This window comes from Colossoma macropomum, unplaced genomic scaffold (genome assembly GCF_904425465.1).
Source record: "Colossoma macropomum unplaced genomic scaffold, Colossoma_macropomum, whole genome shotgun sequence".
Taxonomy (NCBI): domain Eukaryota; kingdom Metazoa; phylum Chordata; class Actinopteri; order Characiformes; family Serrasalmidae; genus Colossoma; species Colossoma macropomum.
Genome location: NW_023494792.1, coordinates 2,172,046 through 2,195,188, shown reverse-complemented (window position 1 = coordinate 2,195,188; position 23,143 = coordinate 2,172,046). Strand labels below are relative to the sequence as shown.

Here is a 23,143-nt window from a genome sequence, read left to right as displayed (position 1 = left end):
TCAGTCATTGACTCATGAATTAATTAATGCATTGTTATTTTGTTAAGTAACGAATCTGCTGATCAGTAAACAAATCATTCATTTAGGAAGTCCAGAGTGTGTTCAGTCACTGCTGCACACACTTCCTCTTTATTCACTCATTCATCAAACTACATTTTCATTTTTTACATTCATTTTATATTCATTTTTTAATACAAAAAAGAATAAAATGAACAACGAGTCAGAGCAGCCTTTACTCTAAACTCTCTTAAACTCAACATTTAATAGCTAATAACTGAAAAAAAAGACTAATAACTGACACTGCATTTGTTTAAAATGGGTCCTTTGAAGTTCTACAGCTCTGAGTGCCGGAATAATGAGAACTAAAGAGAAATGACTGATAAACGTCTTTAAGACCTTGATCACTCGCTCAGCTGTGTCACCCACTGCAGAAACACACCTGAGTTCATTCAGCAGATCTAACACTGCAGAAACCCACCGAACCACAACTGCACTCAGTGGTGGTGATAGGAACCAGACGTCCACCTCTAAAAGCTCCCTCACAGAAAGTTCCTACATGAAATGGTTATGAATTCACTGCCTGATGACTGAGACACTGTTTTATGATAGTTTAGAGAACTTAAACTCCATTCATGGTGGAGGGATACATGCAGGGCGCTGTGAGGCAAAATAGTCCCCAAAGAAAACTTATTATTTCAGATTTTCCACTATTTTCCATCATCAACATTCCATATAAACTCAGAAGACTCGTGTAGGTTCACTGGTGGTTCTGGATAGTAAATAAAATGTCTATATTTGTGTTGTAGTCATGGCGACCCCTGGTTCCTATCACCACCACTGTAAAGACATCTGAACCATTTCACACCAAACCCCTCTGAACCTCTCTGATTACATCTCACACACTGAATTATGGGGGAATTTGGGAAAATGGGTGGAATTCCCCTTTAATGCCTCACACAGCTACAAACTTAAAAAAGTAAACTAAAATAAAACCCAAATCCACTTCAGTCGTTCACAGTGAGGCGGACGTCTGCGGTTCAGCTCAGCGACTGTCCGTCTGTCATTTATAGGCGTTGGCTTTGTGTTTGGGGAGGAAGCTGAAGTTTTTTGGCACTGGTCCAAGCAGCATCTCACTGCGGACAAAAAACAAAAAACACAGATAAATAACAAAAAACACAGATAAACAAGAAAAACATAGATAAACAACAAAAACACAGATACACAGCAGAACGACGTGAGCGTCCTAATGATGCTGTGGAGCCGATCCTCAGTGCAGAACATCTAATCCGGACCATCTTCACCACCTTGAGCTGCTGCTCACAGATCCATCGTGTGCTGCTTTGAAGTGATAGTCTGTCAAGACGTCAGATTCCCCCCCAACTCCAAAACATCTCCTCCCCCACACCTAACCCAGCCAAGACAGGCTCGCCTCCAGGACCTGCTCTAACCGTTCAGGGGTCCTGAACAGGACTTTAGAGGATAACTAATAAACAGTCTTAATTATATACATCTAGAATATGTGCGTTGTTTTAATCACAATCTGAGTAAGTTAGTTTAAATTAAAAATAATCTGAGCACTCTGGACGCAGGGCTCTGTCTCACCACGCAGTGCTGCTTCCTAAATTCAAGCTCAGCTGGATCTAACCCTGGTGGCCTCAGCGTTTATCAGTATAAACAGTCTGAGTCATGCAGGGCTGAGTTTAAACCAGGATAAATCATGGACTGATCACAGTCTGAATGTCTAAACCTGTATAAGTCATAGTCTGAGTATCTAAACCTGGACTGCTCTCAGTCTGAGTATCTAAATCTGGACTGATCTCCGTCTGAGCGTCTAAACCCAGATTGATCACAGTCTTGGTATCTAAACCTGGATTAGACTCGGTCTGAGTATTTAAACCTGGATTGATCACAGCCTGATCGTCTAAACCTGTATTAATCACAGCCTGGGTATCTAAACCTGCACTAAATCACAGTCTGAGTATCTAAACCTGGACTAAATCACAGTCTGAGTATCTAAACCTGGATTAAATCACAGACTGAGTATCTAAACCTGGATTAAATCACAGCCTGAGCGTCTAAACCTGGATTAAATCACAGACTGAGTATCTAAACCTGGATTAAATCACAGCCTGGGCATCTAAACCTGGATTAAATCACAGCCTGGGCATCTAAACCTGGATTAAATCACAGCCTGGGCATCTAAACCTGGATTAAATCACAGTCTGAGTATCTAAACCTGGATTAAATCACAGCCTGAGCATCTAAACCTGGATTAAATCACAGACTGAGTATCTAAACCTGGATTAAATCACAGCCTGAGCGTCTAAACCTGGATTAAATCACAGACTGAGTATCTAAACCTGGATTAAATCACAGCCTGGGCATCTAAACCTGGATTAATCACAGCCTTGGTATCTAAACCTGGATTAATCACAGCCTGGGCATCTAAACCTGGATTAAATCTCAGTCAGAGTATCTAAATCTGGATTATTCACAGCCTGATTATCAAAACCTGGATTAATTACAGTCTGGGTATCTAAACCAGGATTAAAGCACAGTCCAAATGCATGCTGTCGCTAGGCCCATGGAGGTGTTCAGCATCTCTGACGGACTGTATGACTCGATGTAGTCTATAAACATGGACTGATGTGCGTTAGAAAGAAGCTGAACACAGAAGCAGCAGCTGTCTTGAATGCTAATTGGTGAGGTATACGCTTCCATTACTTGCCAGGTACGTCAGCCTCGTAGCTCCAGCGCTAAAACTAAAGAAGTATAGCTGCAAACGCGTCTCGACTGATCCACGACATTTCAGTTTAAGAGGGGAAAACTGGACGAACGAGATGTTTCCTCAAACGTAACGACGCACTGAAGTGAAGAGCAGTAAAGCTGTAGTTACTGCGTTTCTGACCTGATCCTGATCCAGTCTCCGACGTGCTGGCTGGCCATCAGCGTCTCCAGGTAATCTCGGCCCAGGTAGTACGGAGGACGCTCGTTAATCTTCTGCGGCACTCGCTCCAGCAGACCCACCGGGATGTATCTGTACGGAAAATGCACGCAGGTAAACAAACAAACGATGAGAACAAGAAAGAAAACAGTGTGGCACAATTAAATGTTATGTCCGGAACATAATCTGGACACAATCGGATTAAAAGTGCATGTAGCCGGGGACACGCAACAGGAGGGATCATCTCTGAGTGTGTGACTGTAGAACACTTTGGGGGACACTGGTCTAGTGTAACGTTAAGTGTGAAACCCCCTGTGCGACAGTGAGGCTCAGGGGCACCACCTGCAGGTGAAGGAGAGCCACTCCAGCAGGAAGGTTCTGGTCTTCTCCACCCCCTGAGTGTCGGAGCCCCAGTGCTCCAGGCCGTAGTTTGTGAAGTCCCGCAGGATGTCCATCCGCTCCCCGGAGGAAATGTCCCAGTGCCGTCGCTCCTTAATCTCAGTGAAGAGCCACGGCTTTATCAGAGCTCCTCTGCAGCGCGCACACACACACACACACACACACACAAACACACACGCATACACACGCAAACAAACACACACGCAAACAAACACACACACACACACACACACACACACACACACACTCAAATGAGGCATTAAAGGGCATCATGAAAAAACTGAAATCCTCCAGTCTGGTTTTAAGGTGTACTCATTCCCTCTCTGTTTATGCAAATGTATTCATTTTTTGTGATGTCACAACGGCCAATATATCTTCTAGAGCCGTTTAGCTCCGCCCATTCTGCCTGCAGTAGTTTAGCTCTGCCTACCGTTGAAGTTATAAGGAATGTTTCAGCCTGTACAGCTTTTTAACACAAGCCAGCCAAACAGAACAGAGCTCATTTACATATCAGTGTTAAAGTTCAGTTCAGGCTGTGAAATATTAAAATGAACTAGGACTGTTTTTTGTAAATAAAACCACACTAATGTAATAAGTGGAGCTCAGAGGGAAGAATCATCACCAACACACTCAAACACCTCACTAGTGCACGCACGCACGCACACACACACACACACACACACACACTCACACTCACACTGACCTCGCCAACATGATTCCAGACACTCCGGTCTCTCTGGCCTTCATAGCGTCCTCATAGGACAGAATATCTCCATTACCTACAGAGGTGGGAGAGGGAGAGAGAGACAGACAGACAGACAGACGACAGACAGAAGAGTGAGAGAAGTATATATATGTGTATATATCAGGTGTCAGTGTACAGTCGTCTTCCAGTTTGCATACAGCCCCCCCACATGATCGTGCATTCCCCCCCCACGTTACTGCGCTTCCCCCCGCCCCATGATCGCGCTTTTCCCCCCGTGTGATCGCGCTTTTCCCCCGTGTGATCGCGCTTTTCCCCCACATGTGATCGCGCTTTTCCCCCGTGTGATCGCGCTTTTCCCCCACATGTGATCGCGCTTTTCCCCCACATGTGATCGCGCTTTTCCCCCACATGTGATCACGCTTTTTCCCCCACATGTGATCGCGCTTTTCCTCCGTGTGATCGTGCTTTTCCCCACATGTGATCGCACTTTTCCTCCGTGTGATCGCGCTTTTCCCCCACATGATTGTGCTTTTCCCCCGTGTGATCGCGCTTTTCCCCCACATGTGATCGCGCTTTTCCTCCGTGTGATCATGCTTTCCCCCACATGATTGTGCTTTTCCCCCGTGTGATCGCGCTTTTCCCCCACATGATTGTGCTTTTCCCCCACGTGATCGCGCTTTTCCCCCGTGTGATCGCGCTTTTCCCCCACATGATTGTGCTTTTCCCCCGTGTGATCGCGCTTTTCCCCCCACATGATTGTGCTTTTCCCCCGTGTGATCGCGCTTTTCCCCCACATGATTGTGCTTTTCCCCCGTGTGATCGCGCTTTTCCCCCACATGATTGTGCTTTTCCCCCGTGTGATCGCGCTTTTCCCCCACATGATTGTGCTTTTCCCCCGTGTGATCGCGCTTTTCCCCCACATGATTGTGCTTTTCCCCCGTGTGATCGCGCTTTTCCCCCACATGATTGTGCTTTTCCCCCACGTGATCGCGCTTTTCCCCCCGTGTGATCGCGCTTTTCCCCCACATGATTGTGCTTTTCCCCCACGTGATCGCGCTTTTCCCCCGTGTGATCGCGCTTTTCCCCCACGTGATTGTGCTTTTCCCCCACGTGATCGCGCTTTTCCCCCCGTGTGATCGCGCTTTTCCCCCACGTGATTGTGCTTTTCCCCCACGTGATCGCGCTTTTCCCCCGTGTGATCGCGCTTTTCCCCCGTGTGATCGCGCTTTTCCCCCACATGATTGTGCTTTTCCCCCGTGTGATCGCGCTTTTCCCCCACATGATTGTGCTTTTCCCCCACGTGATCGCGCTTTTCCCCCCACATGATTGTGCTTTTCCCCCACGTGATCGCGCTTTTCCCCCGTGTGATCGCGCTTTTCCCCCACATGATTGTGCTTTTCCCCCGTGTGATCGCGCTTTTCCCCCACATGATTGTGCTTTTCCCCCACGTGATCGCGCTTTTCCCCCCGTGTGATCGCGCTTTTCCCCCGTGTGATCGCGCTTTTCCCCCACATGATTGTGCTTTTCCCCCGTGTGATCGCGCTTTTCCCCCACATGATTGTGCTTTTCCCCCGTGTGATCGCGCTTTTCCCCCCACATGATTGTGCTTTTCCCCCGTGTGATCGCGCTTTTCCCCCACATGATTGTGCTTTTCCCCCACGTGATCGCGCTTTTCCCCCACGTGATCGCGCTTTTCCCCCGTGTGATCGCGCTTTTCCCCCACATGATTGTGCTTTTCCCCCGTGTGATCGCGCTTTTCCCCCACGTGATCGCGCTTTTCCCCCACGTGATTGTGCTTTTCCCCCGTGTGATCGCGCTTTTCCCCCACGTGATTGTGCTTTTCCCCCACGTGATCGCGCTTTTCCCCCGTGTGATCGCGCTTTTCCCCCACGTGATTGTGCTTTTCCCCCGTGTGATCGCGCTTTTCCCCCACATGTGATCGCGCTTTTCCCCCGTGTGATCGCGCTTTTCCCCCACATGTGATCGCGCTTTTCCCCCGTGTGATCGCGCTTTTCCCCCACATGATTGTGCTTTTCCCCCACGTGATCGCGCTTTTCCCCCACGTGATCGCGCTTTTCCCCCACGTGATCGCGCTTTTCCCCCGTGTGATCGCGCTTTTTCCGTGTGATCGCGCTTTTTCCCTGTGTGATCGCGCTTTTCCCCCACATGATTGTGCTTTTCCCCCGTGTGATCGCGCTTTTCCCCCACGTGATCGCGCTTTTCCCCCGTGTGATCGCGCTTTTTCCCCACATGATTGTGCTTTTCCCCCGTGTGATCGCGCTTTTCCCCCGTGTGATCGCGCTTTTCCCCCTACATTTGATTACACATTTCCCCCGTGATCACATTTTTTCCACGATCATGTTCTCTTCCCACGTGAGGTTTGCTGAAATGTATTTTTTCTGTGTGAGCTAGCTTCCTACTTTAGCCTCGTAGCTCCAGCGGTAAAACTAAAGAGGTAAATGTCAGACGCCAAACACATCTCGGCTGACCGCCTGCAGCTGGTGTAACTGTGGGAAATGTGCAAATGTGATTGTTTGTATGGACAACAATCACTTTAACATGCACAGTGAAGTCACAGTGTGGTGGTCTTTACCGAACAGTGGGACGGGGCTGGCGAGTCTGGAGCAGGTGTTGATGTAATCCCAGTCAGCCATCTTAGTGTAGCGCTGCTCTCGGGACCGACCGTGCAGCTACGCAAACAAACAACAACAGACTCTGTTACTGTGGAACAGCGATAAACAACAACAACAACAACAGCAGCAGCAGCAGCAGCAACAACACAGTCTACTGGTGTAGTGGAAACAGTTGACGAGGTCAAAAGCTGACAAAATTTTCAAGTTGCCACATGTAAAACTGTAAATGTTTAATACAGCGTATCCACGGTGCTTCAGTCTCAACCTGCTACTTAAAGGTGCAGTGTGTGAGATTTAGTGGGATCCACTACCAGAAATGGAATATAGTAACATAACCATGTGTTCATTAGTGTATCATCACCTGTAACTACGACTACGCTGTGTTCTCGTTATCTTAGAATGAGGCCTTCATATCTACATAGTGAGCAGCTTCTCTTCCAACAGAGGCTGCCACCGCCATGTTTCTATGGTAGCCCAGAACAGACAAACCACTTTTTTAAAAACTTATTTTTACTAAATTTTTTTTGCAGTTTAATCTAAAACAGAATGATTTCTGTAAAAAAGCTAATCGATAATTTGTTTTTGGGACCAATATAGCAATTTTAATGCAATTATTTTCTATAGATTCATTTCCAGGCTGTTTTATTGGCCAAGAAGAGCAGAATTTCAGCTCTGTGCTATTAGTTAATTTTTTTTATCTTATTCAAAACTTGTTAAAAACAGCTGATCTTTCTAGTTTAGTCGTTTTCGGTTCCCGCCCATTATCTAGCTCTCCCTCTATCACGTGAGAATTTGTTTTATTTTGTGTTGTATTTCTACACTAATAAAGTCCTTTTTTGTTGTGTTCAGCAGAGAAACAGATTCCTGTTCCCTCCTTTGGTCCTCTTGCTGCAGTCTTAACCCCTCACGGTGTTTCAGGCGCTGTCCTAAACTACTTGACTGCCGCCCACAGCGCCCACTAGTGGATACAGAAAGTCAATTAGTCGAGTAACCCATGCAAGCCTGACTGTACACATGAACTAATTCTTGTGACAGATAAACCCAAACACTATTTAGTGGTTTATCTGCTCCAGCAGGGAGAGAGAGCGCCATCCTGTGGACGCACCGTGACGAGAGACACGCCCCACTTCTTCAGCTCAGGGATGAGTTTGTGAGCGATGTTGCAGTTCTGCTGGACTCCTGTGCGGATTTTAACGGTCAGAGGGACGTCCAGAACCTGAGGAGAGACCCGGAACCAATCAATAACCAAGAACTCCACCTAAGAGGCTACAGTCCGGTCAAAGTGCGGTGCTAGATATGAGCCGAACACTCACAGAGTTCATTCCTCTGACGATCTGCTCAAATTTGTTGGTTCTGGTCATCAGGCCACACCCGCCGCCCTGCAGACACAAACCACACTCTTAATACAGATGGTTCTTCATGGGTCCCTTAGTAAAGACGATGGTTCTATATAGAACCATGAACACACAAAGAACCATGTGCATGCGTAAATGGTTCTTTGCATGATAAAGTGGTTCTTCAGATTGATGGGGAATGTTCTGTGTATGGTTCTATATAGAACCATCATCTTTACTAAAGACCCATCTTTAAGAGTTTAGTGAGGAGGGCACAGAGCAAACACAGCTACACTCTTAAAGACGGTTCCTCAAGGCTCCTTTAGTAAAGACAGTGGTTCTATGTAGGACCATGAACACTCCCAGAATCATCTGTATGCCTAAATGTTTCTCTGCATGGTGAAATGGTACTCAAGACTGATGGAGAATGTGTTGTATATGGTTCTATTTAGCACCAAAAGGTTTCTGCTGTTGCTATGCAGTGAAGCTTGAAAATAATAGAAGTACCCTTTTGGATGCTGTAGAGAACCATTTATAACACGTTCTCCATCAACCCTTCAATCATGCATAGGGTTTTTTGAGGTTGTTCATGGTTCTATACAGAACCATTCTCTTTACTAAAGAACGCTTTTTAAATGCAACAGCTATTAACACTGAAAAGGTCTCATTCTCTGACCAGGCGGCTGCGTGTAACTACCTTCTTATACACCAAGTCGATCGGGCAGCCGGAGTTTATGTCCACAAAGTCCACGTCGATGTTCTGATTGAGCAGCTCAGCACATCTGGTCATGGTATCAGGAAAACAGCCCTCCAGCTGCAGGAGGAACATCAGACTGACTTACGAGGTTTCAGACACGGTTATCTAGAAACATGGACAAAATAAGCCCCGCCCATTCAGCCCCACCCATTCAGTCTACAGCAGTTTAGCCCCACCATTCAGTCTTCAGCAGTTTAGCCCCACCATTCAGTCTACAGCAGTTTAGCCCCGCCCATTACTTGGATTCATTATTTGTATTTAGAACATATTTTGGACATTTTGACACTTAATATTTTTCTCGTTGACTATTTTATTTAAACTTTTGGCACAAAATTATATGAAGAGCCTTTTAGGAGAAAATATGCACAAATTTAGAAAATGCCCATGAGATCTCAGAGCTATAAACCCCTAATTAATGTTCTAAGGGGACCGCGGACCGAGAGAATTGTGGGATATGGGCTTCTTATGCCAATGAAGAAATCTTGCTTTGTGAAACACCTCCCAGGTCACAGAGCTGTGAGCCAGTTTGTTTGTTTGTTTGTTTGTTTACCTGTACTCCGAAGAGGTCCTCAGTGTGGTGTCTCTTCAGCAGGGCCCACTCTGAGGCCTGACCCTGCAGCAGGTTAGTGCACATGGCCATCTCTCCACAGGTGATATCAGCTCCGAACCGCTTACACACGCGCCGGAACGGCAGGTTCCCGCACTGAACACAGCACCAACACGGAGCATGTTAACACATTATCACACTTTAACATGCACCAGCACACCGGAACCCTGAGGAGTCGAGTGGTATTCCAGTCGTTTATTAATCTTTTAATCAGCAGAGTCCAGTGAGAAATTATTAACGCCTCAAATTCACTGTTTTGACGCTGTTTTCCTAGTCTGACCATTCAAAGCCCACCTGCAGCGCACTGCTGATTACTCTCCCGTTCACGTACAGCTTTTAAACTGCGAGACGGTCCACTCACGGCTCTAAAGACGAAACTCAAGTTATTTCTAGCCACTTTTAGAGATTTTAGATTCAGGTCAATACTAAATAAAGTAATTAATCTGAACTGTCAGCAAGAAAACTTTACCTCTGAAAAGGTCATTTTACAGGAGCAGGTAAAAATTCATGACTTTTAAAGGAACTTAATGGAGAAATTATGTATTCTAAGTAGTTTTGAGCACCTATGAGCACCTACTCAGTTATTAGTGTAAATGAGTGTACTGAACCTTAACAGTTAAATCATTAAATCTATTTGATGTTAATGAAGGTCGTTAGCTCACTCTTCTACATTAGTGATCTCCGACTGAGTAGTGCTGCAGTGGAGAAGAGCAGCTAAGAAAAGCTCTTCTGTACAGCTGTAAGTAAAATAGGTTTCATAGTTTTGATCCTCATCTGTCTCTTTCAGCAGCAACACAGCAACAGCAGGAATTGTATCCGAGGAGCTCACGCTTCCAGTTTTCCATCTTGTTGGAGTCGTTTGATTGGCTGGTTGAGCTGTAGCTGAATGTCCTCTAAAGCCAGACAGACGCTGTGTGATGTTAGAGATCTTGTTCTTTGGTGACTCTCACTGTCCGTTTGAATAGACCATCGTGTTCAGACAAAGCTACGATTTATAAACTCACACTGTACGAAACGCTCCGTCTGACTGACCTGCTACGGGAAACACAGCCTCTACAGACGCTCTGACTACAGACCGTTATCAATAAAGCTGATTCACTCAGAATAACCGAGTACTGAGCAACACACTGAGACGCTGAGCAGTTCGGTCTCTCTACAGCCTGATTTACAGAAGAATCACTGTATTAATATTTATATCTCGATATTCTACTCAGTCAATCAGAGTAAAGTCTCATATACTGACTTTAGTAGGAAATGTCGACTTTTTCTCCTCCGTTTTGTTGGCCTGTGTGTCTCCACCCGTGTTGGTGAAGCGGTTGTGATTGTTTGTTTATAAACAGTCTATAATCTCTCGGTGTATCCTGGTGAAAATCTGCCGAGGCGGAATGTCTGAAGTGCTGACGGCTTTGTGTCCGACTGTGACGGAGTCAGTAACTCTTCTCTGTGTGAGCAGATCCTCCTTCACTGTGTTCGTTCATTAGCACAGCAGCTACACTCGACTTACGGCACAGCAGGTATCGGAATGTTGGTATCAAGTAAATGAGGATGTATCTGCCCAATACCTGATACCAGTATCGGTATCGATCCGATGCATCCGTGATTTTAATCATCTGACAGTCCTAATTTAAACATTCCCATTGTCTTTATTGTCTTCATTATGGATCAGACAACACCACAGTCTGTTCCATAATGAAGACATTTACAGTAGATTTCTGCTCTGAGTGGTCAGGCTCAGTCTGCACTGCAGTTCACTTCAAAACAACAAGCACCAAAAGCGTAAAGGACTCTGACTTCTGCACATTTAATCAAACCTACCTGTGTAACCAATAAGCAGAAGACAGACTGAACATCAGTGGATCTTACCGTGGTTAAAGGAGCCAGATACAGCTTATCTCTGAAATCCACCTGAGAGAAAACACAAAACACACTTTAACAGAGACACACAAACTCTCAGAGGAACCTCCTGCTCTAAACTTCACACGTGAGTGTAGATGGTAACAGTTTATTTGGATAAAACTCAAGGGAAACTGGTTCTTCCAAGGGTTCTTCGGTGTAGACAAAGGGCCATTATGGGACTACAAACACTCAAAGAACCATTCGCATGCTTTAATAGCTCTACCATGGTGAAATGGTTGGTTAGACTGATGGAGAATGTGAAGAAAGAGACCCCTTTTTTAATGGTTCTGTATAACACCAACAAAGGTTCTAGTATTGTACACAACCTTTACATTGTAACAACAACAGAACCCTTTTTTGGTTTTCTATATAGAACCATATACAACACATTCTCCATCAATCTGAAAAACCATTTCACCATGCAGAGAACCAGTTGTGAGTTCTTTGTTGAGAGTTCATGGTTCTATATAGAACCACCATCATTACTAAAGAACCATCTTTGTTCTTTAAGAGAGTGTAGATAAGGGGTGCACAGACTGTGTGTTGTGGTGGGCCGAGGGCCAAAAAGAAAACATGATACACAAAAAGGTACACTATATGGCCAAAAGTAAGTGGACACCTGACCATCAGACCTATATGAGCTGCTGGACGTCCTGTTCCAAATCCATGTGCATTAATGTGGAGTTTGGCCCCTTTGCAGCTCTAACAGCTCCCACTCCTCTGGGAAGCTTCCTACAAGATTTTGGAGAGTGTCTGTGAAACCTGGCTCACAATCTCCGTTCTAGTTCATCCCAAAGGTTCTTCAAGGGTACTTCAGTATTAGTGAAGTTAAAAAGAAGGCAAACACTTAAGAACCATTTGTATGCACACATGGTTCTCTGCATGTTTAAACACCTTCTCTCTATGATCTCTAACTCCTGTTATATATGGTTCTTCATAGAACACTTCTGGTGTGTATAGCATGGTTAAGAATAATATATCAGGAATATGGATCTATATAGCACCAAAAAGGGCCCACTACTGTTACAATCACAGAACCTTTTTTGGCAAGTCAGTGTACCTTTAACTTAAATCAGCTAAACATTTATTAAATTCACTGTAATTTTCCCTAGACTTGGTCCTAATCCCAATCCTAACCTCAATCTCGACCAAAAACCTAAACCTTATCCTGCACCGTTAGAAATAAAGGTTCTCTGCAGGTACGTTCTTCATTCATCATTCATCCAACTGTGAACCCTAAATAAGTTTTCTCCAGGTGAAAAGTTTCGTATTTGTACCTTTTCATAACCGAATGTTTTAAACAGAACAGTAAAATAAAAGCCTGGAGACGAGACGGGGTGTGTGGAGTCAGTACAGCTTAGAACATATCATTCAGTGGATTACGGTTCAGTTATGTTCCCTGACTAAAGGTACTGAGATGGACCCTTGAGGGTTCCACCCCAGTGACAAGAGGGGGACTGACCCAGAGACAGTTTAGCACCTTTATTTCTGAGAGTGTAAACCTGTTGTGAATCACCAGTTTCGACAGATGGTTTGTGGAGAATCTATAGTGTACAATCTAAAAGTGAGACCATGAGGACGGCTGGTTATTTACAACATCTAATTTGAGAAATGTGTTTGCAGTAAGAGCAGCTAAACTCACAAAACAACTCTGTGCACATTATCTAAGGTTTTAAACCTGCTGTGGAAATCCTGGAGATTACGGAATCATCAAGGACGTTCCTTACGTTAGAGTCAGAGTCACTGAGTTTATGATTTATCAGCGTAAACAGAACGACTCTGATAGGATTACACTGCTGGCTAACGCTCTCCTTCTCTCGCTGATCTCTAACGTGGTTTCTGACACTCCACAACACACCGTCATCCATAAACATGGATGTTAGCACAGAGTTCTGTCTGTACTTCAGCCCATGTTGATAGATAACAGTCGAACAGCGTCAGAAACCACAGAATCAGGTCTATTAGAGATACAGAACAGCTCCACACAGTCAGTGGCATGTATGATTATTTTTACCTGGTTAGCACCACGCTAGCCTTATAGCTCCAGTGCTAAAATGAACACCAAACATTGACGGATCGACCATATTCAGGGTAAACTGGGGGATTTTTTTTTCTCACTTCACTTAACTATTCCTTTAACCCGTTAAGGGTGACTCAAACATGCTATTTCTGCCATTTAGTCCACTCTTCTCTTCTAATAACGTGATTTTTCAACACTGCCGATGCATTTATTTTGGTATGTAACTAACGACCTATGAAAGCAAAAAAATAATAGATTTTATTCTTTATTTTGTGCTGCAAATGACCTTTTAAATCAATCAAGCACATGAATAGGAATATACCTAACACCTCTGATGATACACAACAGTAAGCGTTTCCATAGCGATGTGCATTTCATTCTCAATGTGTTTGAGAAGGTATTGCGGTGCATCCAACAATAAAGGCAGCACTGAGCTTCTTTAACACAGTGATAGGAAACAGGGATATCTCACAGAAAGCGCCGGATTTGAATGAGTTAAACGAGACAAACAACTCCGGCTAGACGTTTGGTTTGACAGGGGTTAGTAAGACTAGCGCTGCATCCCAATTGCGCACTCATTACTAATACTGACTGTTTGAGTATGTAGTATAGTCACAAGTGTCAAAGTTGACTATACTCAAAAATCCACAATGCATACTTAGAAAAAGTCGATTTTTGAGTATAGTAATGATGGACACTATTGTCCCACAATCCAATGGAAAGAGAGGAGCTTCTAGCGTCTGGAAAATTCTGGAAAAACGGCGGTCGGCGACACGAGAGCAGCTGCGATAGTAGCAGCACCAGAAATGGTGTATAAATAAGCTCATCCCAAATTTGTACAATATTCTGTAAAAAAAAACAAAAAAACAAATGAGTTACACTTACTAATGTTTCCATTTGTCAGCGTTTCTGTAAGAAATTTGTTTGTGAACATGTTAATTTGTTAGCCAGCCTTCAGAGTCTAGCTTGCTGTGATGTGCGTTGTCATAGCAACGGTTCGTCACTTTCCTGTTAGTAAGAATGGTGTAGCATGCTAATATTTTGTGTACCAACCTGTCGAGCTCAAACTATTAAGATTAGTACACAGTATATACTGTACAGTATTAGTGTGCAGTACACAATTGGGACGCAGCCCAGACCTCACAGGTTCAGGACCCCAATCTATCAGTCTTCTCCAATCAGGCTTGTCAGGTTCAGGAGTTTGTTTACTTCTAGCAGGGACTCTAATGAGGCAGTAGAACTAGGCAGCAACTCCAAATCACCAGCTTAAATAAATCCTTATCTACCCCCCCACCCCCCCCCACCCAACATTTCCACCTTAATCACTACTGTACCTGCTTCTTCTCACACGGGCGCAGTTTGATGATGTCAGCGTCAGTTAGCGGTCCAATGGTCTTCACGAGAGGTGCCTCACTGTCCTGCAATTTACAAACAAACAGGAAGTAAACTCATTTAAACATTGCCACCACCATTACCATCATAATCATTATTTAATGTACTAGCAGAATCATCATAAACATGAGTCGTCAGCCCTAAAGTTGCACATAAAGGTCCCACAAAGTCATAAATATCCTGCACTCAAAAACTTTATAATTGACACCAACGACGGCTGTGAGAGAGAGGGTGGGAAGGCGGTGCCCAAGGGTCGGGTGACTGCCACATTCCCTTTTAGTGAGTTAGAAATGAGGCCACCTGAAGACCAGGAGAAGGCAGCTTCAGAGCAAGCAACTTTAACAATGGCAGTTTTGAGCTTCCTGCCCTGGTAAAGACAATCTGTGGCTACTCTTGTTGAGTCACATGTTTGTCATATGTGTATATAAACATAAATCACATTCCACACAGATGTACATGGCAAACTGCTGAGGACCTGCTCCACTGAGATCAAATACCTAGAAGTGTCTGCACCCTAAACTCTACAGCTAAGGAGTTCGACCTCAAGTCCATCTCTAAGGCTAGGGACTCCTGACTTCACTCTGACCTTGAATCCATCTCTAAGGCCAGGGAATCTGGACTCAGATTGGATTCTGTGGCTAGGGATTCCTGGCTTGATCACACTATACAGCTCGGGACTGTGGAATCAACTCAGACCCTACGACAAAGGGCTAAAATTTAAATCAGAACTTTATCTAGGGACTATGGAATTGACTCAGGCTCTACAGCTAGGGATCCTGGAATCAACTCGGACTCTACAGCAAGGGGCTATGGAAGCAACTTGGACTCTACAGCAAGGGACTACAGAGTCAAATCAGAATCTTCATCTAGGGACTCAAATCGACTCAGACTGTACAGCTAAGGACTACAGCTAGGACTCTTGGCTTCACTTCGACAGCTATACAGACACTGGCTTAACTCAAACTCTAGGGCTAGGGGCTTTGGAATCGACTCAGACTCTACAGCTAAGGAATCCGGAATCGACTTGGACTACAGCAAGGGACTAAGGACTCAAAACAGAATTTTTATCTAGGGACCCTGGAATCGACACAAACTCTACAGCCAGGGACTCTGGAATCAACTCTGACTCTACAGCAAGGGACTACGGACTCAATTTGGACTATCTATCTAGGGAATCAAATCGACTCAGACTCTACAGCTAGAGGCGACTATTAGGGGCTGCTGGCTACACTTAAGACTCCACAGCTACAGGGACACTGGCTTAACTCAAACTCTACGGTTACAGACTCTGGAATCAACTCAAACTCAAAGCTACACTCTTAAAAAAGAGACGGCTCTTCAAACATTCTGCTATTGTTACAAGCTTGAAATGGTAACATATCAGAAACCTTGTTGGTCCTGTATACAACCATTTTCTAAAAGGTTCTATACAGAACTATACAAAACACGTTCTCTTTAAATCCGAGGAACCATTTCAGCACAGCTATTTAACATATTTGATGTTTGTTCATGTATACAGAACCATTGTTTTTACTAAAGAACCCCTGAAGAACCATCGTTAAGAGTGAAGGGACTGTGGAAATTGAACACTGCACTTAGGAACTCTGGACTTGAACTTTGGTCTTCTGATTCGACTCTATGGCTAGACATTCATTAGGTGGCTCAGACATGTGAGTACAGACTCAATGCGCTCTCTATGGCTGAAAACTACTGATTGAACTCCATCTCTAAGACTGGAGACTCATCTCAGACCTGACTCAGCCTTTAACACCGGTGAAACTGAACCTCATTCATCTCTACGGCAAAAGGGAGGGACTTTGTTTATAATTTGACTTGACTCTGACTCTACGGCTACGGACTTATCTTAGACTCCTACTACACAACTTTGTGACTTGACGTAGATTTTCAAAAGTCTTTGCTGTACCTCTGTTTTCAAATCAGCAGCAGCATCTTTCTGTCCCGACACACACTGCTTCTCCACCTCCTCCACAGCCTCAGTCGTAGCGTTCTTGTTTTCAGACCCAGACTTTTTCTCATTCGCTCCTCCTTTAGCCTTTCCTGCGCCGATACTCTTCAGGTACGTCTCTGAACGGCTGAAGGTCACCTGTCTCTTCCTGAGCCGTCTCTGGAGCTCCTTGTCCAGGCTGTTCCTGACCGTCTCTTTCTGGCCGAGGGTTTTACAGACCTCCTCCTTCACCAGGTTCTTAAAGTCAGGTCCGGTGTGAGCGCTGGCGAACCTGCAGGTGACGCCAAACACACACTTCCCGAAGGTGTCGTAGAGGTAGCAACGGTCACCCAGATCTGCTGGTTTGGTGGACATGTAGTCGGCAACATCATGGATGAACTTACACTTATCGCCATAGAAACACTTGCTGTCACGCTCCTGTGTGGAAACAAGAGTGACTGTTATAGTGATAAATCTAATTTCCTCACCCCAAATACAGTCGATCAGGCAAGACGTTTGGTAGTCTTTAGCATTAGTGCTGGAGCTACTACATCATGGTACATGTTAAGTAATGGAAGCTTATACCCCACCAATTAGCGAGATCCAGTAATCCCTGATAGACTGGATGTGGTTTCTGACACTGTTACTCAGTGTTACCTATAAACATGGACTAAAGTACATTAGCGTAGCTGAAAACAGGAGCAGCCGTCCTGAAACCTGAGTTTTCTTTTCCATACTTTTATCAGTGCTAACCGGTGGTGTATAAGCGTCTATTACTTGTTAGCTACATTAGTCCTGTAGCTCCACTGCGAAAATAAGAATTGCACTTCCAGTGCCTGCATAACCTGGCCTGAGTAAACGTGTAACACCTGAACGAGTGAAGGACACAGCCTGCGGTCATCATAGCTGTGAGGCTTCATATGAGGCCGTGACTTGTTCTGGCCTTTCATTTTCTTCTTATCACGTTTATTGTCTTCAGCTTGAGCCTCATCCTCCAGTTTTCTCTTCTTAGACTCCGGTTCTCCGGTAGGTTCCTCCGCTGTGCCGTTGGCTCCATCTGTAGATGCTTCTGTAGATTCCTCTCCATCACCCTTCTGATCTTTCAAGCCAGCATCCAGAAACTCATGAAACTTCTCTCTGGTTGTGACGTACCTGCACATTTAAACAGCGTTAAACAGTCTGTCAGAGTGAAACGTTGATTCAATGAGTCTAACTGTTGAATTAGTAGGTCTAATCAAGTCAGTGAAATTCGTGATTCATTTAGTCTAATTGTTGACTTAGTGAGTTCATTCTGAGAGTCTAATAATTCAGTCTGTTTATTTAGCTAGTCTAACTGTTGATTCAGTGAGTGTAATCATTCTAATCCTGTGAGTCTAATTCTAGATTCAGTGAATCTAATTGTTTTCAACAACTCTAACTGTTCATTCAGTAAGTCTAATTTTTGACTGTTTAACTCTTGACTCAGTGAGTCTAACTGCTGTTTTAGTGAGTCTAACCACTGATTTCAGGAGGTGGAATTGTGGATTCAGTGAGTCTAACCGTTGAGTCAGTGAGTCTAAGAGTTGAATCAGTGAGTCTAACTGCTGACTCAGTGAGTCTAACCGCTGATTTCAGCAGGTGGAATTGTGGAGTCAGTGAGTCTAACTGCTGATTCAGTAAGTCTAACCGCTGATTTCAGCAGGTGGAATTGTGGAGTCAGTGAGTCTAACTGCTGATTCAGTGAGTCTAACTGCTGATTCAGTGACTCTAACCACTGAGTCAGTGAGTCTAACTGCTGATTCAGTGAGTCTAACCACTGATTTCAGCAGGTGGAATTGTGGAGTCAGTGAGTCTAACAGCTGATTCAGTGAGTCTAACCGCTGATTTCAGCAGGTGGAATTGTGGAGTCAGTGAGTCTAACTGCTGATTCAGTGAGTCTAACTGCTGATTCAGTGAATCTAACTGCTGATTCAGTGACTCTAACCACTGAGTCAGTGAGTCTAACTGCTGATTCAGTGAATCTAACTGCTGATTCAGTGACTCTAACCACTGAGTCAGTGAGTCTAACTGCTGATTCAGTGAGTCTAACCGCTGATTTCAGCAGGTGGAATTGTGGAGTCAGTGAGTCTAACAGCTGATTCAGTGAGTCTAACCGCTGATTTCAGCAGGTGGAATTGTGGAGTCAGTGAGTCTAACTGCTGATTCAGTGAGTCTAACTGCTGATTCAGTGAGTCTAACCGCTGATTTCAGCAGGTGGAATTGCTTACTGTGCTTTCAGCGCTGCCTCTCCTTTCTCCGTCTGTGGTGCTGCAGGACTCTCAGCACTTTCTGCACTCTGGTCCACAGCAGCCTCCATCCTGATTCAGTCAGAACAGAACCAATCAATAAGACATACGTGATCATGTAGTTGCGGGAGCAAAACCTTAAGTCTCACATCTCCAATACAGAAACTTTACAGGAGAAGAAGAAACATTTTAGGAGATAATGGACACGAAAACAGTGAAAAACCACACAAGGGTTTGTTCGAACAGTGACGATATTCACTGCCTGGCTAGTTTACGTCCACCTACTTCAATCCTACACTCTCTGTCCAGTTTACAGCTCCACTAGATTGGAGACTGCAGGCCATCAGTCACGGCTCAGTTGATCAGCTTTACCAAGTTCAGTAAGCGTTTTAATATTTCTGAGTGAAGTGACACTGATAACTACAGCTCCATCACACTGAACCTGTGACGGGGTGGAGTATTTCAGAGTATACGACCCCCTGTCATCACGATCAGACCTATTAACAGGTTAACAGTTCACTATAGGACTTCTCTGAGAAGAAAGATCCTACATTTTCATCAACAACGGAGAAAACACCAAGTTATCATACCGCACATACATACATACACATATATATGTGCTGTGATGTGAAAAACAGGCCTGTCCTTCCTTTCTGTGTCAGTGGATTGCAGTGCAGTGAAGGATGAGTGTGAATCCCGTCCAGACTCGCGCGCAGCGATGTGGGACCCTGCACTGTTGATCTGATACTAAACCCAGAAAGAGTGCAGCCTTTCCAGCCACTGTCACTGAAAACCTCCGCAGAGACAGCGCAGAGACAGCGACAGCGCAGAGACAGCGCAGACAGCGCAGCGACAGCTCAGCAACAGCTCAGTGACAGCAACAGCTCAGAGACAGCGCAGACAGCGCAGAGACAGCTCAGAGACAGCGCAGACAGCGCAGAGACAGCAACAGCTCAGAGACAGCGCAGACAGCGCAGAGACAGCGACAGCTCAGAGACAGCGCAGAGACAGCGACAGCTCAGAGGCAGCGCAGAGACAGCGACAGCTCAGAGGCAGCGCAGAGGCAGCAACAGCTCAGAGACAGCGCAGAGACAGCAACAGCTCAGAGGCAACGCAGAGGCAGCAACAGCTCAGAGACAGCGCAGAGACAGCGCAGAGACAGCGACAGCGCAGAGACAGCAACAGCTCAGAGACAGCGCAGAGGCAGCGACAGCTCAGAGACAGCGCAGAGACAGCAACAGCTCAGAGACAGCGCAGAGACAGCGACAGCTCAGAGGCAGCGCAGAGGCAGCAACAGCTCAGAGACAGCGCAGAGACAGCGCCAGCTCAGAGACAGCGCAGAGACAGCAACAGCTCAGAGACAGCGCAGACAGCGACAGCTCAGAGGCAGCAACAGCTCAGAGACAGCGCAGACAGCGCAGAGACAGCGACAGTTCAGAGGCAGCGCAGAGACAGCGCAGCGACAGCGCAGAGACAGCTCAGAGACAGAGACAGCTCAGCGACAGCGCAGAGACAGCAACAGCTCAGAGACAGCGCAGAGACAGCTCAGACAGCAACAGCTCAGAGACAGCGCAGAGACAGCTCAGAGACAGCGACAGCTCAGAGACAGCGCAGAGACAGCGCAGAGACAGCAACAGCTCAGAGACAGCGCAGACAGCTCAGAGACAGCAACAGCTCAGAGACAGCAACAGCTCAGAGACAGCTCAGAGACAGCAACAGCTCAGAGACAGCGCAGAGACAGCAACAGCTCAGAGACAGCGCAGAGGCAGCAACAGCTCAGAGACAGCTCAGAGACAGCAACAGCTCAGAGACAGCAACAGCTCAGAGACAGCGCAGAGGCAGCAACAGCTCAGAGACAGCTCAGAGACAGCGCAGAGACAGCTCAGAGACAGCGACAGCTCAGAGACAGCGACAGCTCAGAGACAGCGACAGCTCAGAGACAGCTCAGCGACAGCTCAGAGACAGCAACAGCTCAGAGACAGCAACAGCTCAGAGACAGCAACAGCTCAGAGACAGCGCAGAGACAGCTCAGAGACAGCTCAGAGACAGCAACAGCTCAGCGACAGCTCAGAGACAGCAACAGCTCAGAGACAGCAACAGCTCAGAGACAGCAACAGCTCAGAGACAGCGCAGAGACAGCTCAGAGACAGCAACAGCTCAGAGACAGCGCAGAGACAGCTCAGAGACAGCGACAGCTCAGAGACAGCGCAGAGACAGCGACAGCTCAGAGACAGCGCAGACAGCTCAGAGACAGCAACAGCTCAGAGACAGCAACAGCTCAGAGACAGCAACAGCTCAGAGACAGCGCAGAGACAGCGACAGCTCAGAGACAGCGCAGACAGCTCAGAGACAGCAACAGCTCAGAGACAGCTCAGAGACAGCAACAGCTCAGAGACAGCTCAGAGACAGCTCAGAGACAGCAACAGCTCAGAGACAGCTCAGAGACAGCTCAGAGACAGCAACAGCTCAGAGACAGCTCAGAGACAGCAACAGCTCAGAGACAGCGCAGACAGCTCAGAGACAGCAACAGCTCAGAGACAGCTCAGAGACAGCTCAGAGACAGCAACAGCTCAGAGACAGCTCAGAGACAGCTCAGAGACAGCAACAGCTCAGAGACAGCTCAGAGACAGCAACAGCTCAGAGACAGCTCAGAGACAGCAGCTCAGAGACAGCTCAGAGACAGCAACAGCTCAGAGACAGCTCAGAGACAGCTCAGAGACAGCAACAGCTCAGAGACAGCTCAGAGACAGCAACAGCTCAGAGACAGCTCAGAGACAGCAACAGCTCAGAGACAGCGCAGAGACAGCTCAGAGACAGCGACAGCTCAGAGACAGCGCAGAGACAGCAACAGCTCAGAGACAGCGCAGAGATGAACGACCGCACGGTGAGCTGACCGCCCTGTTCGCGACCAGTGACGTAAGGACGGTCATTCTGACACTGACCCACTGACCCAGGCAGTCAGCTCTGCGACCCGAGCTGGGGGTTTGATCCAGTCAGAGGCTCTAGGCGGTAGAGCTCGGGATAGAGCACGGAGCGTTCAGAGAAACAGTCAGGATGACCAGAGACGCACAGAGAGGAAGAGGAGTGACCGGTCTCACCTGAGGAGTGACCGGTCTCACCTGGGGAGCGAACAGTCTCACCTCTGACTCTGTTTCCTCCGTTAAGTCCACACACACGCGTGACTCTCCGCCTGCGCTACGCCGAAATGTGTCCGTGTGCAGAGCGCTGCCGCCGCGCTTTAGTTCCCAGCCTTTCGTGTCACCCCTGGCTCTTTAAAACGATTAAACAGTTTATTTTACAGAAAATCTCACTACAAAGCGGCTAAAACGTAGAGTCTGTACCTCCTCAGAGGAGGAGAGTCTGTATCTCCTCACAGGAGGAGAGTCTGTATCTCCTCAGAGGAGGAATGTAACAGTGAAAACCCCAGACTGCTCCGTACTGTGACCAGCACGGTGGCTAGTGTGTTAGCGTGGGGCTAACACACCACCTCGTGTTCACAGCATCAGACTGAGACACTATAAAGCAGCTTTAGTGTCTGCTGTAGTTTTATAAAGTTAAATACTCCGATAAACCGAAAATGGAAACACTCACATATCACCATCAGCGTCATACGGAGCCCTGAGGCCACAGGGCGAGTTTAATGAGGCACGGCTACAAATTAGTGTCGAGACCACAGCTTTCTCATAACGTGTGGCCTCAATTTATGAATTTGTGGCCTAAGTATAGTAAACTGTGGCCTCATTATAGTAAATTGTGGTCTCAATATAGTCAATTATGGCATCAATATAGTAATTTGTTGCCTCAATATAATAATTTGTGGCCTCAGTATAGTAAATTGTAACCACAATATAATAAATTGTGTCCTCAATATAGTAAATTGTGGTCTCAATATAAACATTGTGGCTTCAATATAGTAACTTGTTGCCTCAATATAATAAATTGTGACCTCAATATAATAAATTGTGGCCTCATTATAGTAAATTGTGACCACAATGTAGTAAATTTGTGGCTTCAATATAGTAATTTGTGGCCTCATTATAGTAAATTGTGGTCTCAATATAGTCAATTATGGCATAAATATAGTAACTTGTTGCCTCAATATAATAAATTGTGACCTCAATATAATAAATGGTGGCTTCAATATAGTAATTTGTGGCCTCATTATAGTAAATTGTGGCCTTAATATAATAATAATTGTTCTCAATGTAAAAATGTGGCCTCAGTAAAGTAATTAGTGGCCTGAATA

At 45.8% G+C, this 23,143-nt stretch overlaps 1 protein-coding gene across 2 annotated transcripts; it reads right to left on the bottom strand.

The window, feature by feature from the left end:
- Positions 1-882: 882 nt before the first annotated feature.
- dus3l (dihydrouridine synthase 3-like (S. cerevisiae)) lies at positions 883-22,318 on the bottom strand. 2 transcript variants are annotated; one of them, XM_036577876.1, is made up of 15 exons: positions 21,996-22,095; positions 18,880-18,969; positions 17,503-17,785; positions 16,613-17,071; positions 14,631-14,714; positions 11,244-11,285; positions 9,324-9,476; positions 8,714-8,830; positions 7,996-8,061; positions 7,788-7,898; positions 6,643-6,739; positions 4,047-4,122; positions 3,287-3,475; positions 2,909-3,037; positions 883-1,133 (listed from the first exon to the last, which is right to left on the bottom strand). In XM_036577876.1, the coding sequence occupies exons 2-15, from the start codon at positions 18,966-18,968 to the stop codon at positions 1,061-1,063; spliced, it is 1,968 nt and encodes a 655-aa protein (XP_036433769.1). In that variant the 5' UTR covers position 18,969; positions 21,996-22,095; the 3' UTR covers positions 883-1,060. The 2 variants fall into 2 exon arrangements, with proteins under 2 accessions (XP_036433769.1, XP_036433768.1); XM_036577875.1 differs by having other exon boundaries at positions 884-1,133; positions 22,038-22,318.
- Positions 22,319-23,143: the final 825 nt, after the last annotated feature.